Source organism: Typha latifolia, chromosome 14 (genome assembly GCF_019914945.1).
Source record: "Typha latifolia isolate L0001 chromosome 14, TyphaL0001v2, whole genome shotgun sequence".
NCBI classification, from domain to species: Eukaryota; Viridiplantae; Streptophyta; class Magnoliopsida; order Poales; family Typhaceae; genus Typha; species Typha latifolia.
The window spans coordinates 9,498,800-9,516,132 of record NC_133099.1 but is presented as its reverse complement, the minus strand read 5'-3'; the positions used below and the strand labels follow the sequence as shown (position 1 = coordinate 9,516,132).

Here is a 17,333-nt window from a genome sequence, read left to right as displayed (position 1 = left end):
AGAGTCTATATATAGTCTTAATTTTCATCATCTAATAATTATAAATTGTATATAAAAATTGAGAAGTTAATTAAATAATTAAAATTGTGTCTTTCTTAAAAATATCATGAGTTAAAAAAAATTATTTATTTAAAGACCTAATTCCACTTGAGAAATTTTATTTTATTTGTGATAGTAAAGTTAGCAAACAATCTTAATCGCCACTCCCTACGTCATGTCATACGTATAAAAAGAGTTCTTGCTCCGGATTTGGTGGTTTAGATTAAAAAGTCAACAAATCTCATTAATTAAGAGACTAATCAAACAGTAAGTACAATGGAACCGGCGAAGTCCAACAAGGAAAATTATAATAATAATAATAATAATAATAATATTTTTTTAATGATGGAACTCCAGGGGCACAACGGTCAATTCGAGAAAGAGAGACGGGGGCATAAGAAAGGAATCGCGGCTTCGTCGGGGTGAGGACTTTGACAGAATGACCAAACTGCCCCTTGGATCCGTGGAATTAAATTAAGTGTTGATAATATTATTTTTAATTTAAAAAAAAAATTTCTCACATGGTCCGCACTGCGCTCCCGGGATCTCGTGTCGGGAGGTTAATATCGCGATAAGATATATTGGAAGAGAGTCGAGTGAGGGTTGTTTTTAAAGTGGATAGAGATAGGGAGAGAACTCTCTGTCGGTCAAAGTCTCCGCGCGAAAGAAAAAGATAAAATATGCGATATCTCGAGTTAGGAGATGTCTCTGTCCGAGTACTTCCATATATATATATATATATATATATACAATCAGTTTGACGAAGATCTCATGGTTAAGATCTTTAAGTATATAATAGGAATAAAAAATATTACTATTTGGTAGGTAATGTATATAATATTGCACATTATTTTTTAATAATTATATTATCTTAATATTTTATTAAATAAAAGACATATATATTATTAACTAAGAGTAATATATATATATATATTAAAATAAGGGTATTTATGTCTTTTATAATTAATTTGATGAAAATTTATTTATATTTTATCTTTTTGTTTATCTTTTATTATTTACATATATCTCCCATTAGTTTAAGATTGATTTAAATTAAATTATAATAGATAGAGATAGAGAATTATATTTAAATTGAAGTTTATTTTCAAATAATCAAATTTAAATTAAGGCATAATTATATTTAAAAGATAAATCTTAACGGAAGAAAAAAAATACACGTAATTAAATCTTCTAAGTTAATATACTATTTTTCTTACGTAACGTAGTTTTGAAATCGTTACCGAGAAACCGTGCTGGGTATGAAAAATAGCTATTATAGCCGTTGGATTAAGATTATAAATTATTAACAACCTCTCAAATCCTTCTCAAGCTATATATTTTTGTCCATAGCTTAGAAATAAATTTAAAAAAAAAGAAGTATTAATATAAAAAATATATTTTTTATTTTTTTTCGTGAAATTATTATTTTTTTATCGTATAAAAATTTTAGACAAAAAAAAAATACTCATACAATATGATATCATTTTGACGGTGACTTTTAGACAAAAAAATAATAAATTATTATTTATAAATAAGATTAAAAAAATTTTAAGTCGCTCGACTAAATGAACCCTAATTAAGGTTTAAATCATTGTTTTCGTGTCACCATTCAATCAGTGCTGCTCTGTTGCTAATTAAACTCATTCATATTTATTTTAATGTTGTTCTCTCTTCTCAGTCTTCTGGCATGGCATTGATGATTGATAGCAGTAGGTGATAAAATTAATTGGGAAAAGCTTCAAAGATAATGTAATTAATTTGCTCTCCTTTTCTTACCCTTTCTCTGTTGTTCTCTCACTTTACCTAAATGAAATATAAATTGGTATGGCCCACTCTAATTAGATTAGTTGTTTAAATATTTTTAAAATAAAATAGTATGTGACTAATTTTAGGTGATCCCAAGATAGTTTTATTCTTAAAAAATTAGTCCTAGGGAAATTTTTTTTGACAAAATTATATTTTATATTAGAAATAAGAGTATTCCAGTCATTTTAGAAATAAAAATATTTTAGTCATTTTATAAATAAAATATCTATACTTAACGAAATATTCTCACGGCTTTAATTTAAACCCAGAGTATTTTCTACACATATTCACTAAATTATATGGTTTGATTTGTAAATAGCAAGGTGTTGTATGCAAAATTTCCTAAAAAAAGTAAGATCGATCATTTGAAGTATTCTCTATCAAAAGCTCTGCCACTCGCGGAGCCACCGATATTTGTCCCCGTTAAAGAGTTCTATAATCTCATATTCCTAATGTTCTCTCTTATTTTGTTAAAAGCTCATTAAGAATTTAATTAGATTATTGAGATTTAATTTAAAAAGTAATTAGATAAGTATTTTTACAAATAAAATATATTTTGAAAGATATACATACGAGTGTCAATTTTACAAGAGCATACAAGTAAATAAAAAAATTTATACACCCAAAGAAAAAACTTTGTTTCTAATTATTATGATAAATGTTTGCTATAGATGTAGAAGACCTCAAACATCTCCTTCAAAGCATCACTATATGTCTCCACTTATCATTGTCATTAGATGGGTCCACTTGATTAATTTTTTAATATATACTAGAAAATCATTTTATGGGTCATTTACATGAAAAACCTAATTGGTTTTCAATTTTATATCATTACTCATTGTTTATATAAATAGCAACATTAATTAAAACAAATAATAGGATGACTATTTTTATATTATTTTATACTCATTAAATTTAGAATTTTTTACAAATCACACACACTATATATTTTACCTATTTTGTGATTCATATCCTATTTTTGAGGATTTTGTAATCCAACTTCTCATTTTTTTTATCATTTAATAACTCGAGTTAACTTAGACTATACTAAAAGAATAATACTTTGTAATAATATACATAATAATTTGTAAATATATAAATTATCCCTATTTTCTTCGTTCTCTGTTTCTCGAAGGGGGGAAGATGAAGAAAGTTGGTAGTGATAACGCCAACGACGATAGCAACGATGACAGTGGAGACGGGTAAGTGGAGAAAATGAGAATAATGATAGTATTTTAATAATTTGATCGACGTTAGTTAGTCAAAATAATATCAAGGGTATTAAATAAGAATTATACGAGAAAATAAGGGGTCGGTCACAAAATTCTCAAAAACGGGCAATAGTTACAAAATAGGTAAAATATACGGTGTGATTTATAAAAAATATTTAAATTTAAGAGAAAAAAATATATGGTAGAATGATAATATCTATATTATAAATAATAATAATAAGCAAAATATATAGTGTTTTTTATTTGAAAGACTTATATAAATTTGACCACAAAAAGTAAATGAGATTGTTAATATATATATATATATTAAAAGAAAAAAAAAGTTAAAAAGAAAGAATATATCAACACGTTTTCTCGCGCCAAATATCGTACCGTGGTTGTGCGGAAAAACTCCTGCTGGAAATTATCGGGAGAAATTTATTAGGGAAAAAACGGGGGAAAGAAGCACGAGTTAATGGTGGTTGATGGAGACCGTTGCTTTGTCTGCACTCTATTTTTAGAGGAGTCTACACAGGCTTTCTTAAATGACTGTTACCAACAAGACAAGAGTGATGGCATCTTTGGGACAATAGCTTGGATTTTTTTTTTTTAATTTAAAAAAATAATATAAGAGCTTTGATTTATAATTTTTTAAATTAAATATATTTTACCTCGTGCACTTATCTCTAAAATCATCTATCGTTCTATACACTTCAAATAGCTCATTTATTTATGACTAAATTACTTTTCTGTTAAATTTAATCGACTACTATGGCTATTTGAGTAATTTAGCTGCATTATTAAAAAATATGTATGTTTTTTTTTATACTTTAAAAAGATTTTAAACCAATACCTATACTTATTACTAAAGTAAGACCGTTAGTTTTCTGTTAAATTTAACTCAGTACTGTGGCTATTTGGATAATTTAGCTGCATTATCTAAAAATTTGTATGTTTTTTATTCTTCTATGCTTTAAAATTATTTTATACTTAAAAAAAATCTCAAACCAATTCATGTATCTATTAGTAAGGTGAGACCGTTAGATAAATTTAAGTGCGTACTATAGCTATTTGGATAATTTGGCTGCAATATCTAAAAATGTGTATGCTTTTTATTCTTCTATACTTTAAAATTATTTTATTATTTTATACTTTTAAAAAAAATTTCAAACTAATCCCTGTACTTAATACTAAAGTGAGATCATTAGTTTTTCTGTTAAAATTAACTAAGTATTGTGACTATTTGGGTAATTTAGCTCTATTATCTGAAAATTTGTATGCTTTTTTTTAACAAACATGATAAGGGTATTTTAGTATTTTAATATTATCTAATTAAATTTAATAAAAAAACTAACGATTTCACTTTATTCATAAAAAATCTTATACATTCTTTGAACACCTAATTATCCACAACATGGGTTAAAATTAATTTTAAAAATTCCCTAAAATATGTTTAAAAATGCTTTAAAATTGGACCTGTGACAGTCACATTATATTTTAATAGAAAAATCTAAGGGATATTTACCAAAAAGAGATTTTCGAGTTTTTATAGTTAAAAAGTCAAATGTTTTATAAAAATAAAAATAAGAAAATGTGTATAAAAATGAGCAATAGTTTAAAGGTTCTAGGTTTAATTACCCTAGGAATAAATTCAAGCAACTTAAATTTTCTTTTTTTATGAATCAAAAGGGCCAGGTAGGGCAAAATTAAGCACATTTAAGCCCAAGTTCAACATAATGATTTGGCCCAAACTAACCCCAAAAATGTTATTCCATCCTCATTTTGTTCAAATTACTATTCCACTCACCTCAATCATTATTTTATCCTAATAATTTTAATCATATTATTAACTTTCATTATCCGCGTCCATTCTGCTATTCCTTGACATACATTTGGCTGGTATATCTGCTATAACTTTTGATCTACTAATTAGATTGACAAGAATCTAGTTGTATTAAAGTCAGGAATAGTGCATCTAAATCTTAAATTATTCCAACGGTTAGATCAATCGTTATTATCTTCAAAAGTTCCATATCAACTTTGTCAAGAATAGCAACTTAGAATCGAAAATTATTTTTCTCGAGGGAGATTGCAACACCTGTCCACAATAATTTCACCGTATTTTGTAACTAATAGTGAGAAAATAGCAATTAGAATATCTTTTTTTATAATTTAAATTGAATTTTATCTAGAAATAATTATATTGAATTAGAGTTTAATGATAATTATGATATTTTTTTAAAAAAATTTAAGGATAATATAACTTAGCCTTCTAAATTATGTATACTATATTAGAGTTTTATATAATAATAATAATATTTTTTAATTCAAGGATTTATATCTCAATATTTTTCTAAGCTCATCGTGAGTAGTACAACTATGTGAAAGTTTCTCGAGAAGACGAGGGTTTTTGAAGAGGAGCTCTCGACAATGGCGGGCGGAGCACCGCCATCCTCCTCCACCTCCTCCTCTGGCCTTCCTCCACCTCCACCGCCACCCAAGATACTCCTCGCCAAGCCCTCGCCGGCCGGCGCCGGCGGACATCGTCTAGGCCGAGAGGATGACCCCTCCGTCGTCCTCGTCCGTCCCCGCAACGCGACCCAGCCGGGTTCCCTCAACCTCCTATCCGAATCGTGGGAAATCCAATCCGATCGCGTCCTCCCGGTTCGCTCTCTCACTCAAACGGTTAAACCCTAGTGGAAAGCAAAGAGATTTCAGCCATTTGATTCTGTTTTACTAGTTTTTACAAAATCTTACAGAATGAGAATGGAAACCGTCCAAGATAGATCTCAGTTGATTTCATTTGAGAAGAGTGTAGTTGACTTCACTCATATTGAATATATTCCATTTGAGGGAGAAGAGAGGTAAAAAAAAAAAAAATCACGTCATTTGTTGCATTTTAGCACATAGTCAAACATAGTCATGTACTCGGCTTCAATAACATAATGAATTTGTCCTCTTTGGGCTGAACAATAAAACTTGATCTCATGGTTCAGTTCACTAGGAGGACCATCCACACCTAAGATAATCGATTAGTTACATTTAAAGTTGTGATCATCGGAAGTAGGAATAACCTTTTTCTTCTTTTGATTGTGCGTAGCACTTTGAGAAAGCCACTGTAATATGAAAGAACCAATCTTTTCCTGCATGATTTGCTTCTCATCAGTGCAATGCTATAATGGCCCTCTTTAGGTCATATGGAATTCTGAGATCGTAAGGCAGTGCAAAGTGAATGATTTGTTTTATCCTTATTTTTTGCTGTTTTATATTTTGTGCAGTTTCTGACTGAGAACAGTGATTTCGTTGTGGTTGGAATAATTGGTCCTCCTGGTGTCGGCAAGTCGACAATCATGAATGAGCTCTATGGCTTTGATGGAAGCTCGCCTGGTACGTTTGCATTTCTGCTCTTGCCTAGGTTTACATTGCCATTTTGAAAATTAGATGGATAATAGTACTTTTCTTTCATTGAATGTTCATAATTTTGAAAACCAATCTTTCCCGAAAGGTCCAATCAAGTAGACTATACGCTTAGAATTGAGGTTTAAACATTAATCAAATCTTCTCTATTAACTTATGGTGTCACTTTTATTCTTAAGGTCGTCTTGCCTCACAGTTTGAGTGAAATAGTTGAAACTAGACTTAAGGTGAAAAGGGTCTGAAAATTTGATCCTTGGTTGTATGCCATTTAAACATTTAACCACGGCATCTCATGGTACTTAGCAGGACAAGGTGCTATGCCGTGTGCATTCAGCACTAGAGAGAACTTAAACCATAGTAGCAATTTCCATTATCAATTATCATGTTTTATTGACTTTCATTTATTCACTTTTGGTAATTAACACGATACCCTTCAAATCGTCATATATTCGCTAATCAACAGGAATGAGTTCTGCAACTAACAACATCATAGTTTTTCTATTGGCATCACTATATTTTTGTTGATTCTTTGATGCGGTAAGCCTATGAGAGCTAATCTAAGCCAAACCAACTTGCAGGAATGCTGCCGCCCTTTGCGACTCAATCTGATGAAACCAAAGCAATGGCAAAGCACTGTACTGTAGGTGTTGAATTGAGGGTTTCTTCTGAGCGACTTATACTCCTCGATACACAGGTTAGCCAATGTAGTTGTTCAATATTGTAGGGTAATTAGATTACTGTGCAAATTGTTGTGTTCAGCTTGTTCCCCAGCTATCTACTTCTTTACTAGGACGAATTTGTTTGGAGGATTCTTTAATTTAAATGCAAAAAAGCTATTCCTTTTTCAACATGATTAGAATTTAGACATCATGTATACATGTATGTTCCCTTTTTTTATCCTTCAATTTATTTTAGGCATATTCAAATATCAGACCTATTTATATATTATTCATGATAGACACTATTTTATAAAAGTATGCCATCTACCTTTGGAGTTACGGTTTTTCACCATCTTGACATTCTTTCTTGCTCAGGATGTTATCATGTTTAAAATGTCATTCTGATCTTTTGGTGTAGCATTCATACTTCTTTCTACTCTTTCCTTATCTGCATTAATACAAAAACTCAGCATCATTTTTGGTGCATGATTTCTGTTTTGATGGACAATTAATGCTCAATTGCATGCCTTTTTTTTTCCTCAATTTTGACAGTGGTTTGTAACTTTGTATTATACCTGCAGCCTGTCTTCAGCCCCTCTGTTTTAATTGATATGATGCGACCCGATGGTTCATCGACAATTCCTGTTTTGAATGGGGAGAACTTGTCAGCAGATTTGGCTCATGAGCTAATGGGAATTCAGGTGATTAGTGAGGAATATATTAATTTTCTTCCTTTGACATTTCCTATGTTCTTGATAGGTTTAGTACTTGCTGATACCTGATCCAGCATTATGTTCTTCTGTTCTGCTGCAAGGAACCATTCTAGCTAGGTGTTTTTCTGGCATCCATCTGTAATATCTTGTTGGTCGTGTCAGAGGGTATTCATGATTTTACTGTGTGGCAGCTGATGCTTACGGTACGTTATCTTCTATATTTTTGTGATTCATGCAATTTTGTATTTTTCATTTAGTTTTCAAAAACTATTACATGGCTATGAGCAAGCCACCTATAAATTAACATGGAAAAAAGAACTTGTCTATTAGATTGAGGATATGAATTCCTTATTTGGCATGTCTGCAGGTTGACTTACTGAAACACAACATACCAGACCCATCTCTATTGACCTCTCATCCCCAGGGTTCTAGCACTGTATCAGATAAGGAAAATAGAGGCAACATCCATGCCTGTAATGAAGAGTATTTGGCTGACCTTGTTTTCATTCATACCAAGTGAGGATTAACTTTCCTTAATCTACTTTGATACTATCTGCACTGATGAGTAAATATCATGCTTTATACCATAACTGAGAAGTTACTTTGAATATGGTTATTTCGATAGTCATTTTCTACCTGCATCTTTTTTGCGTTGACAGGTTCATCTAATAAACTTGAAGAGTATCTACCCATTTCAGCATCTTTTCATTAATTCTAATTCATACAGATTGCGGGAGCAAGACTTATCTCCTTCAAATGTGGCACTGCTAAGGAAGGATTTTTTGCAATTTTTCAAGTGCTCCTCTTTCAGTGTAACTAAATGTGAGCCCATATCACAAGTTGAATCTTCTAGTTCTCCAAATACACAGGTCCAGGATTCAGAGTCTATTCAACCAGACTTGTTTTTCCTGCCCCTACGAGTACAAGACAACTCAATGGCCTTCGAGGTTGAGAGTTATTCATCCATGTTAGGGAAGCTTCGTGATCAGGTACCTTTCTTTCTTCTTCTATCTTTGGTGTATATATTCTCGAGTTAATTGATAGTTGATATGTAGGATGATTTAGATCAGACAACCACTATGGCAACACGTAGAAAATATACGAGCTTGCTTCTCTTTCTTTTTCTCAGATTTCTGGATAACTAAACTACTTGCTGGTTATTTTTCTTCGTTCAGATACTATCCATGAATCCCCGGCCCTTTTCAAGGAATATTTCAGAGCGTGATTGGTTGCGAAGCTCAGCTAAGATTTGGGAATCAGTGAAGAAATCTCCAGTTATTGCCGATTATTGTAGGACACTTAGAAGTTCAGGATTGTTTAGGAAGTAACTAGTTGATGACCTTTTAGCAACTAAAATGGCTATCTATACAGATGGTATTTCTTTCAATTTGTTGTTGAGATATTACTTGGATAACATTGAATGATCATGCAGCAATTTTGAGTTGAATTCTTTACCAGTTTTTACTAACCTTGAGGCTTTTACATCTTTAATATTAGGAGAATCGATTAAACACTCTGTATTTTTCTTTTATTATTATTTACACCTATCTTATCGATATTTATCATTTTACTCCTACGTTATGAATTTAATTCTTAAATACACTTAAAGAGTTAAATTTAAAAAGTTTAAATATTAAATTACAGTTGTACCCTATTTTTATTCTATATCTCTACAGTTAAATTAACTAATATATAAAAAACTAATATGAGAGTGTTTTTGATGATTAAACCCAAAATGCAAGAATTAAATGATAACTACTCATCAGGCAGGAGTATTTATTTTTTTATCAGCATCCCTCAATCTAAATATCATTCTTTCCCCACAAGAAGCAAAAGAAGCACACGCAGCTCAGTAATTCTTTGCACAGCTGTCCAAGATTTAGCATAAAAATCATATTAATTGATTACCTCACAGAAACCATATTCATCTTTATAACTCCAAAATAAATAAATAAATAAATCATTTCACATGACCAGGAGATTCCTCACCATCAGAATGCCAGATGTGCTTTCCTCTAAAACTAATAGAAGCATCAAGATAGTAATTTAATGTATGAACTATAAAAGATAGAACCAGTTTTTTGAGCTACAGAAAAGAAAGATAAGGGGTAGGCAGATAGGTCACTCATGATCAGAAGAAGATTCAGATCATACATGATTAAGGGAAGTATTCAATCCCTCAGCACCAAAATTTGGTAATATATGTCTTGTCACAAAGATGAGCAAATGGTTTTCTTTCTTGTTACAGATACAAATGAATCCACTTACTCTGACCTAGAACTAGTGTAGATCTACTCGCACTTGATTGAACGGTATATGTGCCGCACAAACAGTAAAGAGGCACGGAAACCAACGGTGCCCAACATGAGGAAGAACCCATAGCAGATGCAAGTCATGTAACCGAAGAAGAATGATGTTTGCATGAAGCCCGACATGTCCGATCTCGCATGATAGTAGTAGATGCAGTAGAAGAAGACGAATATGCCAGTGGAACCTCCACAAAGAACAGATCTGCATAAAGTACAATTTATTTATTTTCCTTAATTTTGAAGGCGGGAAAAAGAAAAGACTTCGAAGAAAATCAAAACAGTATTGAAAGAAAAAAATCTACAGCACTCCTGCATTACTATCTCCAGATAATAAATTATTTTGATGATTCAGATAACTGGAAAAGAATGATGCCAAAGATGCACTTCTAGACAGTCGATCATTTAATGTCATCAAATAAGGAAAAACAAAAATTTCAGTGACAGCTAATCATGCATAATAGAGAAGAACAAGCTGACAAAATTCTTCTCCTTGAGCAAAGAGGCTAGCACAATTTTATAATCTGCTACTCGTAGTACAATAACTCCCGAACCACCTTTTTCTTTGAAAGTTTCAGATCTTTGGCATGCCTAAACAAGAACTATTAATCCTGATTTAGCTAGTTTAGGACTATTCGAGTTTGTTCTGCCAAACTAACAAGTTCACCTATGGACTGATATTCTGTAGATCTATGTAAGCCTTTACAACATTTCAAAGAGTGAAATGTTAGGGAAAGCATTAACCCTAATCTCTTCTATTATATGGAGAACATCTGATGAGAAAAGTAGCTAAATGTAATGAACTCTATACCCTTAATATTAAAGAACATCTCTACATCAATTTGCAACCATTTCCAATCAAACTTTCATCAATGCATTGGTTTGCAATGATAATATTTTTGATGCAGCATCAGAAGTTACTGTCAACAAGAAAAGATAGTGCATAATGACCCTATTATATTGGATATTTAAACTCTGGACTACAAAAGTATCTAATCAACTGTATATGTGGAGAACTACACAGACACTAGAATCAACATAAAATACTCACACGATACATATGTGGCGATTCACATAAAGGAATGCTGTGTAGTAAAAGTGGGGGTAGGACACCTTATCAGATGACACGGGCAATAACACAAGCTAATCTATTCTGGGCATTCATTTCTCTGGTGTTTCCTTCTCAAATGCATAGGTAAATGAGTGACATGAGGAATGCATGTGTATCACTTTGTTCTCAAATATATTCCTACATTTCAAAGTTTTTGTTCAATGGATTGTGTTGTTAACATGTTCTGGTTTTACACTTCACTGAGCTTGAGGCAGATGAGGCTCGTGGCAACAAAGTAAAATGGAAAGGACGAGAGCATCTAAAGTTGAAAGCACAAGGATTATAAGAATTCGCTAACAATGATATGATTAACCAGAATAGCAGGAAGATTTACCTCCACCACCACTCATGATCCTCAACAGCGAGCTGGAAGTATGTCAATGCCACAGTGATGAATGCCGTGACAATAATGAGGATGATGAAGACGATAAAGAGGATACTGTAGATTGTGTATATTTTGTGACCCCAGACACTGGCGAATATGTAGTACAGCTCAATGTAGATGGCACTGAAGGGAAGAAAACCTGCCATTGCCATTTGAGGAATAGTGCTTCGGTACCATGGCAATTGAGGGATCTCTCTTGGATACTTTGTTGTGCGGCATGGGGCTTGGAATTCTATCTTGCTATTTTTACCCGCTATCCCACCCAATACAAGTAGAGGAGAAGTCACAAGTGCCCATATGAGGATAATCACAAGGATAGTACCAAATGGTAAGGCAGCAGTAGCACTGTATACTATTGCGACAGTGTTAAGGAAGCTGAATGTCAAGAACAGGGGTCCGCAAAATAATGACCCAGTTAACAACAAATTCTTCACCTGCCACTCAAAAGAAAAAAAACATTAACACATGGAGAAGTCCTAATAGCAAAAAAGAATGAAATTTAGACAAGAAATACTATACCCAATTTGTCCCCTCTAGCTGCAGATAGAAGGAGGTTGCTGTATAGCCAGCAATACCAGATGTAAGAGCATAGATAACAACAAGAGCAGTGAAAAGTGCCCCCCTATTGTACGGATAGAACACCCCAACCAGTGCTAGAAGGAAGATGAAGATCGCACTAGTAGACAAACAAGCTGATATTAGAGTGGCAAAAGTAATCAATATTCAAGGCAAAATTCAGACGACTTACAGAGCTAGGAGCTGAGTTCCTGATCCAATAATAGCTGCAAACAAAGATTTGTGGTTAGGGAATCAGAAGACATCACCATGAATATACTTCCACCCAGTCTCTTCTTGGTCTTCAAGAGCCTCTTCATCGTGAGAGTATCTTTTAAGGAAATGAGTAATCACAAACTCAGTAATAATAACAAGGAACCATGAGACCAAAAAGGAAAAATCCAATATGTAATGCTTACTTGATAAAGTCATTCTTGAGAACACGCATCAGAATCGTGGCAAGAAAACCAGTTAAAAGAAGTACGGTGACACATGAGTTTATTATAGAGAACCAGTGAATCTCTAAATGCTGGGGCATAGAAGAGGACTTGGAGTATTTCTCCATTCTCTTCTCAAAAGGAATTTCAGTCTTTTTCCATGCAACTGAGTATGAGAATTCCACATCTACTTTCTTATCCTCAGTGATATCCATAGACAGATTCGGATCAGTTTGTACGTTAATTTCTATCACGCGGTCCTCATTGTATAGAATGTCGAAGTGAATGTGCTTAAATATCAAATACTTGGACTCACTTTGATCAAGCTTGTCCCTCTCAACTTTGCCCAAGAACCCCCAAAACGGTAAGTCATCGTAGTACATTTGGAAGTAATAGTCTTTCGAGACTGCATCCCTGAGCTTTGAAACTTCCTCCTTTGACAAGGTTTTCTTACAGAGAGATCTAGACTGTTTTTCTTCCTTGAAATTCAACTCATATGGCGCATCAACCAAGCGATCACCGTTTAGAACTTCTCCTAAAGCTTCCCTTTTCTCAGTTACATGCTCTGTTATCATTTCAACGATTACATAAGAACTTAACAACAAATAAACCAGAGGAGTATCTTTTAAACGAAGAGATAGAAAGAAAGCCGCAAGGTATTGGCTTCTATAGAATGCAAGGGTGGGATAGTGAACCTGGGGAGCAGAATGGCAGATCATAGTAACGATATGTCTCACTGCATATGCCGAAAAGAACTTGTTAAAATTGATGATCTTGGAGAGTAAAAGGAAATGGCACCTACAATTCTAAGATATAAATTTACAGAGGAAATTATCTTTTTTAATCTCAACTTGCACAGAAAAAAAAAATCAGAACGCTGAAGAATTCTAGCAGCCCACTTTAGAGTCATTGGATAACTACCATCAAAGTCAAAAAGTGCCGCACTGCCCTCATTTGGCACTTAGTAGACAGGTAGGCAGGCTTTTACAGAAAAGAAATATTAGAAAAATCATGAGAGCAAATAAAAAATGCCGCAACGAAAGATTACAGTGTTGAACCGAACTCAGATATCATCTGTAAGACCACGATCCAGATCCCTAGCTTAAACCTTCTATCTAAATAAGTAAAGCATTCAATTAGGGTGCGTTTTGAGCCCCAAAGGTCCAACATTAAAAAAGACGGAAGACAATGGAATTCCAAAGATGCCTGAAAGATGAATGCCCAAATCTCATTTCTGAGAAATACTAAATGCTACATTGAGGAATGAACTTATTTCTGAAAGACGAACACCCAAAACCTCATAAATTACCTTGGATTGTGAAAAGGTCCCACTTTGTTAGCATACAGAGGGACACGGTCTCCCTCCTTGTACCTGTGATTAGATCCATCACCTTCAACGCTCAATCCACAAGCCAGAAACAGAAACAGGACAACAGCTATCTTTATCTTCACCATGATCACACGCAAGGTCCTCCCAACAAAAAAGAAGACCCAGATCTCGCCTGCTTCCAAGGAGATCTCCGAGAAGCGAAAACGTTATCAAGCTAAGGCCTTTACCACAACGAACGCATCCTGTTCCTGCAATGTGATAGCCTAACAGTTTCTGGATCGAAAGGGGAAATGGGTCTCAGGATCTACGGCGAAAGGTGGGATCTTTACGACGAAAAGATGGAGTTTTGACTGAGGAAAACGTGGGATTCGGGGGAAATGATCTCGAGATCTGAGAGGTGCAGGTGGGGGATGAAACTAGCTCTGGTTCCGTAACCCAGAGCTCGAGAGAGCAAAAGAAGGGGAGGTCGGTTGGTTCGTGGGCTCCTCCTTTCTCGGTGAGATGAGATGGGACAAGCAAGTGGTTGGAAAAAACCAAGATCGATTCATGTCGTTCACTTAGCACCCAAATTTACCCAGCAATGGTGTCCACTGAGGGTAATTTGCAATTGCCTTAATTACGCTCTGCTCGTGTAAATCTCAGACGAAAAATCTATGAAAATTGATCCAGATACACTCTGCCAATTACTTTTATTATCATTTAATATTTATACCCTATCTTAATCGGTATGTATCATATTCATTCGACCACTGTATTATGGATTTAACCATCAAAAATATCCTGAGTTAGAATTAACCTCAGCCGATGAAATAAAGAGTATTGCGCTAACTTCAAAAATTATAAAAAACCTAAATTACCCCTCGTTTAGTCCTCTCCTCTTTGCCTTAACCTAGCGTGCCAAGAGGGGAAGATGTAGACTAAGGCGGTGGGGTGGTCTAGATGAGCGCGCGCATGGACACCATGGCTGGCTTCGTGTCCAAGAGGAGTCTGCATAGAAGGATTGTGAGCTTGTACCGCCGCCAACAACGAAGGTATTTTCTACGCGTATTCGTTAAATTATAGTGCTTGATTTGTAAATAGTAAAAATATTGAGCGTAAACTATAATTTGGTTAAAAGCCAGGTATCATATGCAAAAATTTCTATTTTCTATTTATATTTACTCTTAAACTTTACAATCTATACTTCCTAGGTTGTGTGCTCAACACCTTTTTGGTGAAACATTCACATATTTAGGAAACAACGATATTAATATCGGGGAGTAGTTTTTTTTTTTTACTTTTTTTAGTTGTTTTATTTTTTGAACTAGTTGGATTGTAGCCCGTATGTAGGCGTTGCACTTTAGTGACTACTTATGGACTAGTATCTTCCATGTCACACCCAATGATACTATATATTTCGTTTGGATTATTTATAGTATTTAGACTTTTTCTTTGGATATATTATGAAAAAGTATTAACTAACAGATAACGTGAGAAACATACGATGGGATCAGCATACCACTCACTCATCAATATATTTGAAACCCGATCCATTTGATTATCCATTATTTGTATCTATATTTAAGACAATATATTCAATTCATTTCCAATTTAACTATCCTCTGTGTAGCAAATTCTTGTACCCATAGTTGCAGATGATTCTCCATCAAGATCGAAATTCTAATAATTCTTCGATCCCGGTTTCCTCAACTTCGATTTACCAACCAACTCTAATAGAGTTGGTAGGTACTTTTTCCTATGACTAAGGTGGTCACGGGATCGACTATTATTTATAATCTAAAATAATTATTGTAGAAAAAATTTATTTGGTAGTTTAATAAGTTAGTCACTTAGCTTAACGACTCAACTCGATAGATAACTTGACGGTGCGATTGGCTTGAATGATAAGAGAACAAGTCTTTGTGTTTTAATTTAGAGTAATAGTTTGGCTACACATACTATTCGAAGCTTAGACTATGCACCTTATTATATTGGCTAACGCAGTGTACATCTTGTATCTAAGAAGACTTGACTCATTGTAGAGCTCATATTTACCCTTCGAGCTCTTGAATAATAAATTTTTTTTTCGTAACATTGGTTTTATTTTCTATTTCTTCTATTTAGGAAATTTAGAAGAACTCCAATTCATTGTGTTTATTATCCGCTCTATTTGTTACACTCAGGAATCCTCTTTTTTGTTTTTATTAGCTAATAACCTCTTGAACTATCCTTTTGTCAAATTAACAAGAAATTTTTACACAATTACCACCTAAAAATTTCAAAATATTATGACTGCTGCTAAAACCATTTAAAACCTTTCAAAAATCCTATCTTGTTAAATCTAATTAATCAAAGTTAAAATTAAGTTTAGATTGATAAAGACTTTTATGGCCTTATATAAATTATTTGGAATTGTTCTATATATAATGTTATTAGATATCATAGTCGAAGAAGAATAAAACCTTATTTATTTTATAAAAAAATATTAATAAATATTTTACACTCTAAATAATAAGTATGTATTTAATAAATATATTTTACTCCCACTATTTATGCCCAAATTTAATTTAACCCCATGTACTTTAAAAATTCTCAAACCACTCTCTATATTTACGACTAAAGTGAGACCGTTATTTTTTCTGTCTAAATTAATGGAAAACACACAAAAAATTTCTAAAATTGGATGACACGCTGAATTTCCTCTATTTTAAAAATTTTATGGATAAAATTATCCTTCTCAATTCTCATATTATATAAGCATTTATTTCTCTTTAATAGGGTTGTCAAAATAATTGAGTTCGCTCGAACTCTACTTGATAAAGCTGAAATATATATATATATATATATATATATATATATATATATATATATATATAGCTTGTAGTTTTCTCACAATTATCTTTATTACTTGTAATTTATATTTTAGTTGCTTATAATTTTCTAACACAATTATCTTTGTTTATAATATTTTAATAATATTTATATCTTTATAGTATAATTATATTTTATTTTAAGCTTGATTCAAGCCTAAATCAATTCAAGCTTGCTTAGGCTAAAAAATGGCTTAAATAGATAAGATTTAAAATTACTAATTGAGCAGCTCACTTAAGCTCGAACTTCGCTAGAGTTAAAAATAAGCTTGAAATTTGCTCGAATTCAAAATAAGCTTGAAATTGGCTTGGAATTATTTTAATTTAAGCTTGATCAGAGAGTCATGCTTGAAATTAATTTCAATCCGAGCTTGATCAGAGCCTACTCTTAAGAGAATACCCACATATTTTCGTCTCTTATTTTATAGATTGTGTCAAATATTATTAAATATGGATTTATATAAAATTTAATAGTTAGATCATATCTATTTTGCCTAATAAACACGATAAGGTAT

General features: G+C 32.8%; 2 protein-coding genes across 2 annotated transcripts; one reads left to right on the top strand and one right to left on the bottom strand.

Moving 5' to 3' along the window:
- The first annotated feature begins 5,393 nt into the window (after positions 1-5,393).
- On the top strand, positions 5,394-9,292 carry LOC140800995 (uncharacterized). The gene is made up of 8 exons (XM_073155970.1): positions 5,394-5,720; positions 6,335-6,443; positions 7,052-7,167; positions 7,714-7,833; positions 7,959-8,048; positions 8,213-8,361; positions 8,573-8,834; positions 9,021-9,292. The coding sequence occupies exons 1-8, from the start codon at positions 5,487-5,489 to the stop codon at positions 9,171-9,173; spliced, it is 1,233 nt and encodes a 410-aa protein (XP_073012071.1). The 5' UTR covers positions 5,394-5,486; the 3' UTR covers positions 9,174-9,292.
- Positions 9,293-9,884: 592 nt separating this feature from the next.
- On the bottom strand, positions 9,885-14,647 carry LOC140801390 (transmembrane 9 superfamily member 2-like). Its single transcript, XM_073156487.1, has 7 exons — positions 13,949-14,647; positions 13,335-13,375; positions 12,622-13,204; positions 12,396-12,533; positions 12,167-12,323; positions 11,597-12,081; positions 9,885-10,356 (listed from the first exon to the last, which is right to left on the bottom strand). Exons 1-4 carry the CDS (start codon positions 14,092-14,094, stop codon positions 12,458-12,460), a joined length of 846 nt encoding a protein of 281 aa, XP_073012588.1. The 5' UTR covers positions 14,095-14,647; the 3' UTR covers positions 9,885-10,356; positions 11,597-12,081; positions 12,167-12,323; positions 12,396-12,457.
- Positions 14,648-17,333: the final 2,686 nt, after the last annotated feature.